Here is an 18,408-nt window from a genome sequence, read left to right on the forward strand (position 1 = left end):
TCCCGGATATTTTTTTTATCATTTGTTTTTATTCTAATGTACAACTGTACAGCTTATATTGTGTTACTAATGGCACTGATTGTGGTTTTATTCTCTATTGTAAAATGTTCATTTTCTGTTTAATGTGAGACAATGCAGGAAATTTACCCATCACGTTACAAAGAAATGTAAGTGCTCCTTTGCTTTACAGAGTAGAATGTAAAACCTTTTGCTTTGTAAATGAACATCTCAGGAATACTTGCTTAGCAGTCAGTTTGATAACGTATCCTGCAGGATTTAGATGTCTTTGATCCAACACAGCTGATTTAAATGGCAAAATTACCTCCTCAACATTTCTTTAAGTTCTCCAGAGGTCTGGTAATGAACTAGTCATTTCAGGTGTGTTTACCCAGGGTGATATCTAAAACCTAGAGGACTGGAGTTCCCCACCCCTGCTGTAGGCATTCAGTAAATACATGTAAGATAAGATTTTTGTTACATTTGAAGACAAGAACATACTTCTAGTTTTCTGTCATTCTGACTAAATGGGATATAAACATTTTTGCTCCACATCGTGTCACAAGATTCATTGTGGTGTCTATGACCAAAAACCTTCATGTTGCATTTTGACAGGCGGATTAAAGGTTTTAGGGAGGTTACATCTTTTGTAGATTGTAGTGCAAGATGAAAGGGCTGTTTTGGTAAATTAAGTTTTAGAGCTAAAGTCTTTTAAAATGTTTTCAGAAATATGCCAAAGCAACCAAGAAAGACTCATCCACATGTAGGATCTGGGTTTCTCCAGGAGATGGCGCTTTTGTTTATTTTGTGTGTCCCGAGTGGGCCTCAGGATGGCGCAAGATTTCAAGCGTGTTTACCGTCACTCAAACGAAAATGACTTTGGTGTTTAACCCCGTGAACATCGGTAGAAAAATACATCTGTGCAAAGGTTTTAAGCTACCACTTATTTTTCTATATATTGCTAGGAAGATGGGAAATATGTGCAGCAATATGAGCAAACATACATGGAAATACAGTATTTAATTAGGGGGGAAACTGTTTGTACAATTCTAATGAGCTTGAAAGTCAGTTTAGTACCACCTTTATTCTTCATCACAGCCTGAATTCTCTTTGACAAGCTTTCTTGTCATTTCTTTAAGTAGTCTTCAGGAATACCGTTCTGGGCTTTTTGAAGGATATTTGAAGAGATTCCTCGGATGTTGCCTGCCTTTTCTTCTGTTCTGCATCAATATGATCACACGTGCTTCACTATTGAGGTCTAGGCACTAGGGAGGCCACATGACTGATGGTGTTCCCATATTTGTTTTTCTATCCAGATATGCTTTTACTGCACTGACAGTGTGTTTGGGATCATTGTCATGCTGAAAGATAAACCTGTTCGAGTCAGAATCAGACTCTTTCCTAATGGTACTACATGGTGATCAAAATGAAAATGTATACTTTTCGGTGTTCATAATTCCATCAATTTTGACAAGACCAGTTCTTGTGTATAGATTCAATCAAATTATGTGTTTTTGTGACAAGCTTGTCACAAAGTGCCTAAGTGGTTTAACATAAATAAGTAAATAAACATTCCTCTGAAAATGGTCAGGTACAAGGATGGGACTGAAAATGAGAAATCATCCAATGTCCAACAGCTTCAGAAAGCCTGAAGAATTATTACTCAAGACTATTTTATTTATTTATTTTGTATATAAACATTATGTAGGAGTAGGGATAATAGGTATTGATTTATGAATAACTTGACATGAATAACTTAACCTTATAATATACTACAGTATATTTCTAACTAACTACATATCTTATTTTATTTCTTTAACTTTCTCTTTACAGTTCTTTCATTAAAAATGTAATATACTTTAGGCACACGCACGCAGACGCAACCTAAAACACAACTTACCTAATTAACATAATGCATTGTCATAATTCTCTTTATTTTACACAACACCATAGATAGATAGATAGATAGATAGATAGATAGATAGATAGATAGATAGATAGATAGATAGATAGATAGATGGCGCTGTTAGTCCTTATTTCGGATTTATTTCCGATGCTTCATAGCCTTCATAGCCTTTTACCGTAACTATAAGGCTATGTGAGCTAAACAAGTTACAGATTCGTTATGATTCGTCACTTTCATTAAACGACATCCTCTAGACGGAGCAGCTTGCTGTACGATGCTGAAACCAAACACTGAATCTATACTGACGAAATTCGAAAGGGGGTTGTGAAGCATGTGCAAATAACGTCCCTCCTACTGCACTGCAGGGATTTCCCATTTTATGACTGCACGCATCCTGCCTCACGTAGGCTTGTTCTTAGTCTGACATGTGATCTGAAGAAAAGAAGAAAGAACAGAGCTAGCATATTTACGTGTGTGTGTGTTTTATTATTATTATTAGTAGTAGTAGTAGTATCATTATGCGGGATACTGTATTTTATTGCATATTGGTCGTACGGTCATAATCGATTAGTCCAGTTTAGAATACCGCCAGTTCTTCATGTATGACTACGTGACATGTCCAGGGCTCCCTACATATCGCTGCATACATCCATATGGGCTCTTTCACACACTAACTGCCCTCCATAGGAGGGCCAGTCTGCAGTCAGATCAATGCACAATCGAGGCCTGCTACCAAAGCGTTTGGCCCTCCATCCTACCCTCCCACACGTAGAGTGTCACCAGCCTAGTTACTTTGTATGCTTAACTCGCACTTTTGCGATCTAAACCAGCTAGTGCGGGCTCATGAATTGTTCCTATGTAGCCTGTAACAGCTTTATTAAAGCAAATGTGCCCCATTATATTACATCAGAGCCTCGTGTAACCGCTGAGTATCTTGGGACATCGGACCAAAATCTTCATCATTTCATCGCTGGCGTCCTGCCAGCCTCGCTCTTCCTGTCTGTGTATTTCTTTTGATATTCTTATGAATATCACCTTTCATCCTCTACGCCACCCTCGATCCTGCCCTGCGGACAGGCTCTGTGAATAAAGACGTTAACCACACCGACGATTCATTCTTCCGTTACTATGGCAGCGAGGAGAGACCGTGAGCATGTACGCGTTCAGAATGGAGTCCTGACAGAAGATGGCATGACGTCACGTCGCCAGGGCGACCAGGCTTCCCGAGTCATGTGTCTAATATAAAAGCGGAAGGCGCCTCGGTGAACTGCGCACACAACTCAAGAAGCATCATCCGTGAGGTAAGCCGCTACACCGCTTTGCTTTTCAGCGCAAGGACCCAACTAACGTCTGACTTTCAAGTATTTTTAAGTATTCAGGTAGAAGAAATGAATTCCGCTCTACTTTCAGTGTTTCACTCCTCTTTCAGGATGTAGCTACGTGACTCGCGGAAGCTGGTGAGCTTATCATCGCCCTGCATCCACGATTCATTAAGTCGGGCACATAAAACGTCGAAGTGGTGCAGAATGAGAGGAAATAGGCCCCACGTGTGCTGCAGGGGTGGTTTATGGTTTATTAAGTGTGTCATTTTTGGCAGGGTTCACGCTTGTATTGTACAGGAAGAGAGGATGCGGCCGTGGCCTTGCAGTCTGGAGAGAGGCAGGCTGTTGTGTTATGTGTTCTGTCTGCGCCATTTTTAACATAATGTGGCTTCAATTAAGAAATAAATCCCGAAAAACACGAAAACAATCCCAATTAGACTGCACTGTGAATTATCATGACGTAATTGTCGTGTATTAAGTTTGCTCCATTCATTCGTCTCAGCGGGCAACGTGACATTGGCAGCTCGGAGTGCTGCATCTGCGGAAGTGGATTAGTCTCCATGTTATGTAACCCAATAGAAAAATGAAGCCTATCTCAGAAGCATACTGATCAGTAGAGTTAGGAGGCAGATGCTTGAATGAATATGTCCCGCAGTGATGCACGGGGATGTAGGGACTTGAGGATGAGTAGATGAAGGTGACGCTACGTGCTTGCTCCTGTCTTCACCATGAAGTCTGTCGACGTTGCGCCATTCTCAGCTGAGCTGTGCGCCTGCAATTACTGCAGCCTACATGAGGCAGAGGCCTCAGAGATGAGCGAATGGACAAAATGAATAAGCTATGGTTTATTTCATGGCAGAGAGAAGGAGGCTGCAACTCCCCCCTCTTGACGGCGCAGTGTCGCATGATTCTGCCGCAGTTTACTCCAGACTGGACTGACCTGTTGATGCAGTTCTCTGCTTAGGAGGCCCGTGTTCTCCTTTAATGGCACAGAAGCATACAGGATACAGTTATTGTTCAATTCGTTATTAATAGAAAAGGTCAGATGGGTTCAGTACAGGAGAATTATAATGAGATCACAAGCGTGAATTCATTATTTTAAACTCCACAGAGAATCGTGATGTTTGTCAATATTTGTGTAGTAATACATTATTTGTGTAGTAATAAATACCACGATGTTGGGTTATTAGTTAAGGTGAACAGTGTTTTTGCTGCTGATTGATTTCATATGCAGGTGTGGTGGGCTACATGCAGATGGAGCCATGGTTGACTGTTGAAGGTCATCCCTCCGGCTAGTGAAGGTCACAGCAGGCCCAGAGCTGATACCGATCAGCCAGTAATGCTTCATCTTAGACTCCTTTGTCAGCTTGAAATCATTTATTGAGATTTCAACCATGAAGGGGCACTCACACGTTAGCTCATACTGCTCTATGCTGAAGGTCACAGTATCTTAGGATCCTTAGCAGTCATGCTAAGCACTGTAGTCACACCCTGTGCTGTCAAGAGGCCTTCAGGTGATGTGCATGACCGATGATGACCTGTTCCTTTAGATTTATTTCTTCTACAGAGTAAAGAAATATAGAATTTAAAATTAATGCCGGGGAGTTTAGCTAGTCTCTGCCTGTAACACACGGGACATGCTATCCTGAGGTGGAGTTCAACCATGTAATTACTAAGATGTAGAAAAGCAGGGGCTCATGTGGCCTCTTTGATGTTGGGTGTAAATGTGGGCTTGATTTTCGTGTGCTGTCTGCAGGAAGAACGCTATCAGGCCACGTTAGTCATGCCGGAAAATATTCCCTACCTTGAACCACTCATTTTACACCCAGGTACTTGTGGGTAAAACCCTACCCACATTAAATGACCACATCCTGTAGATGGTGGGTTGTCCCCTCTACTAAAAGTTAGTTTTGCGATGACACAGATTTACAAGTAGCCTTGAGTCATTCTTGAAGCACTTATGAGTCGCTGTTTCTAGATTAATTCAGGTTTTCCATCAAAGGAGTTTAGTGGATTACAGGCTGAGGTTGGTGTGAGTGTCCCACTTGACTGTGCTCTGCAGACGTCTTATCACCCTGCAATCTTTTTTAGGTTGTCTGAGCGAGAAGGAACTCCAGAGTGATTCAGCGCTCTGTGCGTAACTGCCCCCAATTTGAGGAAATAAACTCTTGAAAAATGTAGGAAGTAGAGCGTGTGGATGTAAGATTGCCTCACTTATTCAGCACAGCACTTCTTATGGATATTACAGTTATAATATATGTTATAGTATGTGGATTTTTGCATAACCAACATCTTTTTAAGACAAGCAGAGAACACCGCATCATTTTACCAACGTGCTGTGGCTTAGCTTATGATATAAAAGGAGGCAAAAGACAGGGACTAACACTTAAAAACCAGTCACAAATTAGTGCTGTGAGGACTGTGTGTGTCTGTGATCAGCATAACTGGGATCAGGGAGTCACGTGTCCTTCTGCTGAGTCCTCTGCAGTTTGATACAGCACAGGCTTTACTAATTCATGATGGCCGGTGTGTGCACAAACTCTATACAAGTTTTAGTGGATTACCAAACCATTACAGGCCTCATTGTATTCATCTTATCAAAGCTGGTGTATCTGGTCATAGGAATACACAATTGAGTGCCACTAATTAAATGCCTAATAGAAAAGTAGGTCTTCTAATCGGCCTGTCCCTGTCCACAGAAGGCCGGTATATTAATTACAACACCAAAATACAACAGTAAAATAGTGAAATAGGGGAAAAGCCCTTATTGGAATGGAAATTGCAGTAATAGTATGACTTTTCCCATATAACTTTAACTCTATAGTGCCCAGCAGTGCATAGTGAAAGTGATACGAACATTTTTATGGCGTTCTCTCAGAATAATAACATAATAGTATAGCTCACTGCGACTTGTTTGATTTTTGCAAATCATCCAGAAGCGGCAAGAACAGAAGACATTACCTAATTGGATAGTGCGCCCGGCCTCTGGCCAATCAACCTACTGCAGTGGAAAACCACTGGAGAGAGAGCGAGGGTGTGTCAGGGGGATAGATAGCTGTGGGGGAGGGGTTGCAAAATAAGGGCAAATGAAGGAGGAAAGCCAGAGGAGTTAGTGGGCAGGAAAAGCCCTGTCAGAGTCAGTGAGTTCACTCACTCACTGACAAATCTTTCAGATGGAAGCGCTTCCAATGAATGCACCAAAGCAAACCAAAGAGCGAGAAAATTAGCTTCAGTCTGCCTCCCATGCAGTCAATAGAGTGAGCTGTGTCTCTCCTTCAGCTCCGTCTCTTGTGTGTGAACAGTGTTACGTAGCAGAACATCTGTGCTACCTCAAACTTATGTCCATATAAGGGTTTGTAGCAAGTCCCTGCAGATCGTATGTTGTTCAAAGGAGACATATTTTGAAGAAACACAATCAGTGTTTGTTTTGTCAATCGTAGGTGCTCGACGCTGTAAAAAATGTGCACAGAAGGAAAGAAATGCTGTGTCATTATGCTCCACTCCCCTCTACTCCTTTCACTTACGCGTCCGCTCTCAATTTTGAGAATTTATTTTTTTCCAGCTGCTGATCGTCTTTGTCCTTTTTCTGGTCGAATAGTTATGAGTCATCTCTCTCCCTCAACAGTCCCTCCAGTGCACGTACAGCAAACACTGGAGGGGCCCCTGTTCTGCACCCCCTCTGCATAAACCTGGGTGAGGAATATAGGCCAAAGCCTTGGGGGTTGGGGGAGTCTGTGTCGGTGGTGGTGGGGTTACGCAGACAAATGAGCGCCGACAAATAGAGGGATGGAGGGAGGGTGGTGAATTTTAATGATTAGTTTGGGTGGTGGGAATGAGCAGAGGGCAAATGTGTGGAACTCATGGAGCCAGCAAAAGTAAGGGAGGGATAACAGCTCGAAGTGCAGGTCAGAAGGGAAGGACAACAAGCACGCACCATATGTCCAGCTATTCAGTATGATCTAAGCTTTAATACCATTCATTCTTTTATTCCTTTCACCTGTTCAGAACGATTTTCACCACCAATTTCTTGGAGCAGCCTTGTTCACCTACATTTAGATCAGATCTCAATTTTTTCCCAGTCTTGCATTGACTCCTCAGGTCAGTCTGTCTTTCTGTAAATGCCGAACAGTGTTTGGTGCATCTGCGTGCAATGCATGGTCAGAAAAGTATAGAATGCTTATGTTCCTTCTTTGAACAATTGAATGAGTATCAGCAGATTGGAAGCTGCAGTTACCAGCATATCACCTCTCCGCCCTGCACAGTGCTGTCTTTGTGAGATGTGGCACGTCTGTGCGAGCACTCTTGGGGGGTGGGTAATAACAGACCAGTGCTGTTTGGGCTGAAGGTAAATTCAAATGCAATGTCCTCGGTAGATATGCGCAATTAAACCTGGTGCAATTTAGGCGACCTTTAGTGAAACTATGGTGTTGTAATTGTTGCACAAAAACCTTACAAAGTGTAATGTAATATACCTCACCATTAGCATGATGCAAAGAGTTTTACTGGTTATCATAGTGCTCCTTAAATGGACTACTAAATAGTGATGCATGCAGCCTGATACCAGCGACCTTCATTGTGTCATGACAGAAGTGCCTGCCATGACATGAGTCTGTCTTTAGTATGTGCTCCATCATGCCGTCCTGCAAAGATCTGTCTCCTTGTGAGCGCCCTGCTATTCCATTTTCTATCTTTAGTTCAGTATAAAAGCCTCTTAAAAAGTAAGAGAGCGGCTGTTTTGTTATGGTTACCCGAGGCAGCTGCTCCGTGTTGGAAAACCTTGGAGCAAGAAGAGAGAAAATCGAGGAGGGAAATGAACTGTGAAACAGGCAACAAGGGCAGAGAGAGGTGGAGGGGGGGACCCTGCAGTGTTTTGTGAATGCACAAAAGGTGAAACCTGAGAACTGCGCGGTCACACTGGACCTTCTCCCTCTCTCTTGTCCCCTCTCCATCTTTTTTTTTTTTTTTTTGTCTTGGTGACCTTGTGTGTGGATGCAAGCAGCAGAACACAAAATGGCCGCTCTTGCCTTCAGCGGACGGTGCTGCAAACATGGAGACAAGAAGTCTAATAACTGAAAGCACTGAGGCCATCACAGGTCGCATCACATCACTGCTGGCAGGCTGTTCGATAAATAGATTCTGACTGGAAACAAATGGTGCCGCTCCTCTCTGCTTTAATGACTACAGCAGATACATCCAGGTGAAAATAATCCAGAGTCTCATGTACAGTTATTTTTGCGTGAAAGAAAGAGAGCGATTATTCATCATAATCTGGCACTCCCTTTATTCTATTTAAAGTGCTCCCACAATGCATTTCACCAGATCCACGACCTGCCCTACTTGCTTGTCAGAGAGACACGCACACATTTGTGTAGACACACACACGCTCTCTGTCTCTCTCTCACACACACACACACACCCGCGCACACACACACACACACACACACACACAACAGATTAGGAGATTACAGTTGTCTAAAATGACGAACAGCCAGTTCCAAGGACAATCCGCATTGCCCTTACTTACTCTACCTGCCCTGCCACTCGCACATATACACACACTTACATGCACATGCTGTCTCACACACACAGCACCAGCATCACCAGCACTGCTTTGATTGTGAACGTGTTATTGGTTGGTGACAAGCTACAGATGGAAACCTCCCATAACCCCCCAACATGAGGTTGCATGAGTTGGGAGACTAATATAGAGAGAGCGAGGACAGCGAAGGAGCTGAAGGGGCGGAGAGGGGAAGCAGAGCTGGTAGAAAAGACAAGAAGGGTGGGACTAGGAGGAGGTGTAGTGAGGAGGAACCAGAGTGTTCCAGTATGAAAGGGAGAGGAAGGTAGAGGGAAAAAGGTCATGCTTCCTCTCTATCAAGTCCCTGCTTGCTCCACATACCTACCTCCTTCCCTTTATATCCCATTGTTGTCGAAACATGTCGCTGCATGAGGTAACACCTCCCTACTCCTGCGGCAGTTGCCTGTACAACACATTTTTTTGGCAGCCTGTATTTTTCCCCTGTTGCCATTAAACACAGTCACACTCTTGCACACTTTCTGGCTTGTGCTATGCTTTCAGTCATCATACCTGGCTCAAAAATGTCATGCAAATTCATGAGCGTTCTTCACAGGTGTTAAGTGTTTTTGCCTTTAGTGCTAATGCGTCACAGAGGGCATCCAGGTATTGTGAGATGACAGTTTTTTACAGTGTTGCCTCAATGCTGAAATCACCGAAGGGGCTGATGTTGAAATTTGGGCATTTCAAATCTTTTTAAGATGTTGCATACGACAACATGTAACCTCACTTCACCCCACACGGCCTCCGACTGAGTGGAGAGGACAGAAACAAGTGTGAGGATCAGTGTAAAACGTGGAGGAGAGAAGGAGAGGAAGACAAAAAAGACCATCTGTAAATTCAAAGTGAAATGGATGATAGAGGGTAGCTTGGCACAAATGGATTTGTGATTTATTGCACATGTGCTTCTTTTTGGTTTTGCCTGCTCATTTCCTGTGGTTGTATGAGTGTAAGGTCATGTATTAACTTGCCACAAATTTTTTTTCTTGACTTCCGGTATATTATATTCATTTTGACACTGCAAGCCAACAATATATCTGTCCTTCCTAAAGCTGCTTCATTTTCTTGGGGCTGCACCCTGCCTGACTCTGATGTTTTAAAAATTTTATATATCAGCTATTTTTGGCTGGGTTGACAACATCCATCCATCCATCCATCCATCCATTCGCTTCCGCTTATCCTTCTCAGGGTCGCGGGGGGCGCTGGAGCCTATCCCAGCTGTCATAGGGCGAGAGGCGGGGTACACACTGGACAGGTCGCCAGTCTGTCGCAGGGTTGACAACAGATGGCATTTTTATCTGCCTTATCTGGGGTTGATGGCTTGCTTGTTATTTTCTGTCATTTGATGTTCAATGTTGTTTAAATTAATTCATTTCAAATGTGATGATTTATTTAATTTTCTTTCTTTTTCTTCCAGGTTACTCCACACTCCCTAAGCAGCAGCCACCATGTCAGACCTCTGTGTTGGAATCAATGGGTCAGTTTGAAACACACACACACACACACACACACACACACACACACACACACACACACACACACACGGACACTACTAAGATGGGTAAGAGTGACTTCTGGTGGTTACAGTAGGATATCATTGAAGCAAAAACTGGGGCTGGGCAAGCATTGGTGGTTAGTAAAGATGTGTTAAAGAGGAACCAAAGGGCAAATGCACCATAACACCATAACAAATTCATTATTAACAAGTAATAACTGCACAGTAAAGCCTGTTTTGATGCTGAAAGGTTTACTGTGATATTGAATTGAAATTATTAGAAGTAAACACTCTCCATGATTGAGCCACCTCTTCCTTTAGCCATCGTTCAAATTATATTATATTGTGGTTACAGTTTGAGGCTATATTTGTTTTCAGGACTAAAAAAAAGATAATTGTTTTTTTGTTCAGAAATAATTTCATCCACCGTAACATTTCTGTAATATCACAGTCACAGATGTGCTTGTAGTGAGGGACACAATCTGTCTATTTTTGAGTAATTGAAAAAGCATGACATGATGTGGACATATAAGAGTGTAGTGAAAGTTCCTCGTATTAAAACTGTAAAGTGTTGCTGCAGTGGACATGGACTGATCCCATGGGTGCTGTGACATCCTGAGGAAGTTTCCCACTGTTTTCCCATGGCAACTATTCCTAATCTCTCCATCTCTGTCTCTGCAGATTTGGTCGCATTGGCCGCCTGGTCCTGAGGGCTTGCCTTCAGAAGGGCATCAAGGTTGTGGCTATCAATGACCCGTTCATTGACCTGCAGTACATGGTGAGTAAATCTACTGCCTGCTAAGTAGGGCTGTGCAATATGACAAAAATCTCATATCCCGATATAAGACGTTTATCGTCCTGACAACGATATAAATCACAAAAATGCAATATTTTCTGTAAATTCTGTGACTCTCGGGCAACTCGACTTGTGTGAAGTTTTTCCAGCTGGGCGTCCTTTACCTGGATGCGAGTGTTTTAACCGATGCATGAAACTATACATTTTTAGACATAAGTTGTAACGGCCGCCGTTTTCTTTCAAAGTTTAGTCTAAGGTTTATTTTTTAGCACCTAACGGCTCTTTTTTTTTTTTCTTCTCATCCGTAAACTCTCTGCATGCTCTTTCACGTGATTCAGTTTATTTTGAAAAGTCTCAACAGGATCTTGAGCTTTATTGTGAAAGGTTTAGTAGAAAACAAACAAGCGGACAGCGGAGCCACGCCATGGTTTTACCATCATTGTTGCTAACGACAACATGTAAAAATAGGCGCTTGTCCGTGTGGTTATATTAAATATAAGAGAAAGAGAGAACTTTAAGAAATGAATATAGCCACTACAGTGACCATCAAAACGATGAAAAAATATTGCTGTAAACAGCTTATTTTACGACACCACGAAACAAACGATAGCGTAAAATGAAACGATAGACGTTTTTATATCGTCATCCGATATATATCGTTATATCGAACAGCCCTACTGCTAAGTTATCTAAATTATTCAGGCTGTGTAGTATAAATCCATGACATGTTGTCATGTAGGAATGGACGTCTGTTGTTTGGGTGCTAATAGAAAACTTAATCTCTGAAAACTGCCCAGAAAATTCCAGGAGGGTATAGAACGTGTTTGCTTCCTTGTGAAGCACTCCCCATATTAACGTCATCACTGTCATCCCTCCTGCTTCTAGGTTTACATGTTCAAGTACGACTCCACTCATGGCCGTTACCGTGGTGAAGTGTCTGCAGATAATGGCAAACTTGTCGTCGATGGCCAAGCCATTTCTGTCTTCCAGTGGTAAGTAACGACAGCATTAACTGGCCCGTGGCTGTGTTCTGCTACAGAGAGCAGATGTTCCAGTTCAGTTTTTTTTTATATAAAGCTGCTTCATTTTTCAAAGTAAACATCCAGTGACATTAGAGGAAGAACATCAGCAATCTTCTCTGACCAGGCATGTGATGAGAGTGGGGAAGAGTGTAGACAGGAGCGGTACAAAGCACTGACTATGGCTCCAAGAAAAGTTGCTGCTCTGCAATTGTGGCATATAAAGAAACAGGGAGTGAGAAAAGGGAAGTGAAGAAGAAGTGGTCAGTTCACTATGGGAAGTCCCCCCCCAGCAGCTTGAGGATATAATGACTGCAACAACTGAGGGATGATTGAGGGTCACCTGACCCAGCCCTAGTTATGAGCTTTTGAAAAAGGAAAGTTTTAAGTCTGATCTTATAGAGAGGGTGTCTCTGTCCCAAATCCAAGCTTGGAGCTGGTTCCATAGGAGAGGGCCTTTAGAGCTGTAGGCGCTGCCTCCCATTTTACTTTTAGAAACTCCAGGAACCACAAGTGAGTCTCAGAGCGATATTGTCATGGTCCTGAGTCTGAGGACTCAGTGTTTTGTGTTTCCTTATGCTTTTGTTCATTCCGAGTGTGTATTCTGTTGTGATTTTGCCATTTGTTAGGTTTCTGTTCTTTGCCTGCCTGCTCCCACTTCTCTGTGTTCCCTCTGTCTGTCCATGGTGTTATTGTGTCTGCCCATTATGTCTAAGTTCTCCCCGTGCTCTCTCTTCCCCCTGTGTGCCCTCTATGTATTTATGAGCCCTCGTCCCCTTTCGTGTTTATTCCATGTCTCCCCTGCCCGTTACGTTGGTGTTCTACTCGTGCTCTCTCTCCTCCTGTACTTCCTGTTTCACCTCTCCCGTCAGTGTTCAGTTCACCCCGCCCTGTCTCGTTATGATTATCAGTGTCACCTGTGTTCCCCGTGTGTTCCCACTTCCCTCGTTAACCCTCTGTGTATTTCTGTCTGCGTCTCCCTCTGTTCAGTGTGACGTCGTCCCTCATGCCGTGTGTGGATCTCCCTGTGTCTCTCTGTGAATTCTTAGTTTGTGGTTCCCAGTTTAGTTTAGTTTGTATATTTGTTCTGCCAGCGAATAAAGCTGAGTTTTGAGTTCATCCCCTCGTGCCTGTGAGTCCTGCATTTTGGGTCCTACTCCTGCCTGCCGCACGGCGATTCATGACAGATATGCCTTGTTGGGATAATATGAGGTTTTTAGGATGTGATGGGCCGCATATTTAGCATTTTGCATGTGAAAAGAAAGACTTTTAAAATCAATTAGCCAGCTGTATGTAGTAATACTCCTGTTTCGAGGGTTTTTTTGTTTTGTTTTTTAGGATAAAATACAGTAACGTGAACCAGGCAAAAGCAAAAGAAGCTGTTGTACAGAGACCTGCCAAATTTAAGGTGATTCTGGACTGATGCAGTTTCTTCTATAACTCTAGTATGAAGCCAGCTGAAATCCCCTGGGGCAGCTCTGGAGCCATATATGTTGTTGAGTCCACTGGAGTTTTCCTCAGTGTTGAGAAGGCCTCTGTAAGTACAAAAACACAGACAAACACAGACAAACGCAATGACATTCCAGGAAATGTTTCGAACCTGCGCTCTCTCTCCCAATCACAGTCTCACATCCAGGGTGGTGCAAAGCGTGTGGTTGTGTCAGCCCCCTCACCTGATGCTCCAATGTTTGTCATGGGAGTTAATGAGGACAAATACGACCCCTCCTCCATGACTATTGTCAGGTAACACAATTTAATTGTTAACCTAAATTTAGCTTTAGAACCTCAAAAGAAACCCTAAATATCATATCTACTAGTATATTGTAAAATAACTAATCGTGTCTGTTGCTCTGTTCATAGTAATGCCTCCTGCACCACCAACTGCCTGGCCCCCCTGGCCAAAGTCATCCACGATAGCTTTGGCATCGAGGAGGCCCTCATGGTAAGTAAGAGTAATTCTATACAGTATCTGAGTATGATAAGCAAATGTAATATTTATGATCTTCTTTTTTAAGTCTTAAAGGTTAATAATGTGTCATGTGATATCTGTAGACAACAGTCCACGCATACACAGCCACACAGAAGACAGTGGATGGTCCCAGTGCCAAGGCCTGGCGTGACGGCCGTGGTGCCCACGCAAACATCATTCCAGCTTCCACTGGTGCTGCCAAGGCAGTGGGCAAAGTCATTCCTGAACTCAATGGGTAAAGACACACATACAAAAGTTTCAGCTGCCTAAGATGGTGTACACTTTAGCCAGTTGTTGAAGAAATGAAGACTGATTAATAAAAAGTGCAGAAATCACTTTTTTGTCCTCTGCCTCCTTCTTTCTGTAGTAAGCTGACAGGCATGGCATTCAGGGTGCCAGTGGCCGATGTGTCAGTGGTGGATCTGACATGCCGTCTCTCCAAGCCTGCTTCATACGCTGAGATTAAGGAAGCCGTCAAGAAGGCCGCCGAGGGACCCTTGAAAGGAGTGCTGGGTTACACCGAGGACCAGGTATTCTATATAAACAGCTGATTTAATATTGTTATCATCGATCTGTGATTTGCTTTACTTTACACTCACGTGGTGTGCTTTGTGTTTGCCAGGTGGTGTCCTCTGATTTCATCGGTGATACCCATTCCTCCATCTTTGATGCTGGTGCTGGCATCTCCCTCAATGACAACTTTGTCAAGCTCATTTCCTGGTGAGTTTTCAGCATGTCCCGTCCAGCCCCTCATAGAAAACAGGAAGTCTGAAGAAAAGATGCTAACTAATTCATTTTCCTTTCCTCCAACCAGGTATGATAATGAGTACGGCTACAGCAACCGCGTTGCCGACCTGCTGCTGTACATGCACTCCAAGGAGTAGGCACTTCCTGTCCACCAAGGAAATCAGCAAAGGGACCACCCCTAATTCATCCTTTACTTCCACCTTTCTCTTTTACACACAAGCCTAACCCATAGTCATAGCATCACAACCATTAGCTCTACTACAGTATATGTAGGCAGCAGCAGTGTGTTTGAGTGTTTATGAGTTATTCTGGTTTTGTTTTATTCTTCTTATAATTCCAAGGCGACTGTTTGGTGAAATTTTTGTGTCCGTGTGCCCCTCTCCACCTCCCACTGCCACCTTAGATGTGTCATTATGACTCAGTACTATGGTAACTACTGTATCCATCGCCCTGTTGGTGTGTTTAAAGGCTTTATCACCAGTAAAAGGAGGAAGCTGAGAGGCAGAACTATTCCAACTCTGCTGAAGGATAAATAAAAGTTGAAAAACCTCATGTTGTCCTGTTTTATGCTTCCAATCAACCAAAACACAACTTGTTTGACTGAAATATGTAATAACAACCATTAACACTGTGATATACAGAATTACTAGAATTACTGTAACAATGATAACAAGAAGATCCATGACATAGCCACTACTCCTGGTCATGACAGCATTTTAAATTAGCTGTTACTGTGATCTTTGGGTATGGACATGCAGAGGAGGGATGGTGGATGCACTCGACAAAAGATCCACACTGAAAATTATCGTGATTTGCTTTGAACTCCAACTTCATATTCAAAAGTTCTGGCAAAAGCAGCTGTGTTTTAATCCACAGGATAATCTTCCAATTTCCAATTTTATTTATAAAACACTTTTAAATACCCAGCAAAGGAAAAAAGTGTTGTACAGAAAATAAGTTAAAACAATAGAATAACAGAAAACAGCAAAATAAATAAATAAAACACATAAAATTAAAACAGCCCTATATTAAAACAAAAACAAGATAAAACAGCATAGAATCACCTAAAAACAACTGAAATAAAAACCAACATCTCACATGAGTCAAATTCAGGGTAAAGAGGTGGGTTTTCAAGAGTGACTTAAAAACAGGTAAAGAACTGGCCTGTCTAATCTCTAAAGGAAGCTCGTTCCACAGTTTTTGAGCTGCTACAGCAAAAGCACGATCCCCTCTAAGTTTATGCCCAGTCCTGGGTACATTCAGGAGCAGCTGATCAGCTGACCTGAGAGAGTGGGGTGGGTGTATAAGGCTGTAGCAGCTCAGAGAGATACAATGGGGCTAGGCCATGGAGAGCTTTAAAAGTAAATAAAAGAATTTTAAAATGAATCCCAAAAGAAATGGGCAGTCACTGAAGTGAAGCTAAAACAGGGGAAATGTGCTCAAACTTTTGAGTGTCAGTTAAAAGACGAGCTGCGGCATTTTGCACCCTCTGTAGATGACTAATATATGATGCGCTGACCCCAATATAAAGTGCATTACAGTAATCCAGCCGAGTGGTAACAAAGGCGTGGATCACTGTCTCAAAGTGCTGCCGTGAAAGAATTGGCTTTATTTTTGCCAGCTGCCTGAGGTGAAAGAAGCTAGATTTTACCACTGCCTTAATTTGATTATTAAACTTCAGATCACAGTCCACTTTGACCCCTAGGTTTGTGACAGTTGGCTTAACATACTGGGCCAGGGAATCTACATACACATTGGGGGTCTCAGTGGGGCTACCAAAAACCATCACCTCTGTCTTTTTATCATTGAATTTTAAAAAGTTAACAGACATCCAAGTCTTAATGTCATCGAGACACTGAAATAATGGCTGTGTAAGGTATCTGCCTTTTTTCTTTAGAGGGACATAGATCTGACAGTCATCAGCATAAAAGTGGAAAGCAATGCCATGCTTTCTCAGTACAGAACCAAGAGGAAGCAGATATAAAGAGAAGAGGAGGGGGCCTAGAACTGAGCCCTGTGGGACACCACACAAGAGGGGAGCGGAGTACGACACATAGTCACCGAGGCTGACACAAAAAGTTCGCCCTGCCAAGTAGGACCTGAACCACTCCAGTGCTGTGCCCCTAATGCCCACCCAGTCCTCCAAACGAGAGAATAAAATGGTATAATCCACGGTATCAAACGCAGCTGTCAAATCTAAAAGCACAAGAACAACACAGTCCCCAGCATTAGTCGCTAAAAATATGTCATTAAAAACTTTTAAAAGGGCTGATTCAGTGCTATGAAAGGGTTTAAAACCAGATTGAAAACCTCGAGAATTTTGGAAAGAAAAGGTAGGTACTTCATGCATGTGTCTTAAAGGCAACCCCCTAGCGCACACACACACACAGATGTGTTTAGATGCTCTTGTTCTTCAATGAACTGTGCACAAGTCAAGTATATAAATCATATTTGATTCAGATTTAACAACAAAAGTATGAGTTGATTTAATTCACACGAGAGAATCGTGGATGCAGATAATATCCACTCTAGATCGTAGGTTACAACTTTGAAGCGTCACAAGTTCAAACCTGCTCAGTTTGATCCTGACTTGATTGTCATGCTTAAATGTTTCTACTCGTGCTCTGTAGAATAGAAACAGCTGTTCTACAGACACTGAGATGTAAACATGGGCTTCTTAACTAATAAGACAATAGCCATTTTTTGTGTATTGATATGTCAGTATTTGGTCATAATTATAAAAACTAAAGTTGGCTAGTAAATGTCAAAATTTGTTTTGTATACAGAGATAGGAAAAACGTGGGAGATTAATAATACATTGCCAGCTCTGATGTATCAAGTTAATGCTGCCATGAGAGAATAACTGCATATTTTTAACGTTAAAGTTCAAGTCAGCTCTGCAAAAACAGGGGACTGGTCACTGAGGACACCTGCTGTCTTTTTTGCAATACTGCAGAAAGGCACAGTCTGCATGCTGCTGTGATGCAGGAACATTTTTTAACTAAGCTTGTCGCTGCCTTGGCAACTTTAATTGCTCTTAAGAGCATTTGACATGCAAAACTCTGAACTCAGCTGTGCTGCAGTGCTTCCTGTTGTTTAACCGTATATATTTTCACCACCTCAGTAGGGGCAAAAAGTGCCATGAGCATGTTACATTGATCAACGGGTGTGTATCGTGAAGTGATATGAGAATGTGTATATTATTACAACTGCGCATCACTTGCAGCTACAGCAATGGCAGTAAAAGTGAAAATCTGGGACTGAGTCGGAGGGATATCATTCCCATCATTCCTTTTTCAGAAACACAGATAGTTTTCGAGTATTAGATGCGTATGACCATAAGGATTGTACGTGGTTTACCATCAGCTTTAGTGCTACGGCTAAATGGGCAAAAGCTTGAGATTTTATTTCATTTATAAAATAACAACTTTAAAGGTCAAAAAAGTTCTGATGGTAAAATATTACACTAACTTTATAAATGACAGTTTCTTAGATCTCATGGCCGTAGACTGCCATTCTTAATGATTGATGGAAACACAAAAGATGATATTGAATCATCTGCATTGTTGAAAATGTTTATGT

General features: G+C 42.3%; 1 protein-coding gene across 1 annotated transcript; it reads left to right on the forward strand.

Moving 5' to 3' along the window:
- Positions 1-3,108: 3,108 nt before the first annotated feature.
- On the forward strand, positions 3,109-15,378 carry gapdhs (glyceraldehyde-3-phosphate dehydrogenase, spermatogenic). Its single transcript, XM_085290975.1, has 11 exons — positions 3,109-3,204; positions 10,218-10,277; positions 10,977-11,073; positions 11,977-12,083; positions 13,557-13,647; positions 13,735-13,853; positions 13,971-14,052; positions 14,163-14,314; positions 14,447-14,609; positions 14,702-14,799; positions 14,894-15,378. Exons 2-11 carry the CDS (start codon positions 10,249-10,251, stop codon positions 14,961-14,963), a joined length of 1,008 nt encoding a protein of 335 aa, XP_085147101.1. The 5' UTR covers positions 3,109-3,204; positions 10,218-10,248; the 3' UTR covers positions 14,964-15,378.
- The last annotated feature ends 3,030 nt before the right edge of the window (positions 15,379-18,408 follow it).

The sequence above is a fragment of the Mchenga conophoros genome, linkage group LG11, assembly GCF_057382185.1.
Source record: "Mchenga conophoros isolate Kocher_MC1m ecotype Shallow Benthic linkage group LG11, M_conophoros_male_GT1.1, whole genome shotgun sequence".
Classification (NCBI taxonomy): domain Eukaryota; kingdom Metazoa; phylum Chordata; class Actinopteri; order Cichliformes; family Cichlidae; genus Mchenga; species Mchenga conophoros.

Bases quoted from the DNA above. Each gene is read 5' to 3' on its own strand.
- gapdhs (XM_085290975.1), top strand. From the start codon at position 10,249: ATGTCAGACCTCTGTGTTGGAATCAATGG. The intron at 10,278-10,976 runs GTCAGTTTGAAA...CTGTCTCTGCAG, and splicing joins CTCTGTGTTGGAATCAATGG to ATTTGGTCGCATTGGCCGCC. The intron at 11,074-11,976 runs GTGAGTAAATCT...TCCTGCTTCTAG, and splicing joins TCATTGACCTGCAGTACATG to GTTTACATGTTCAAGTACGA.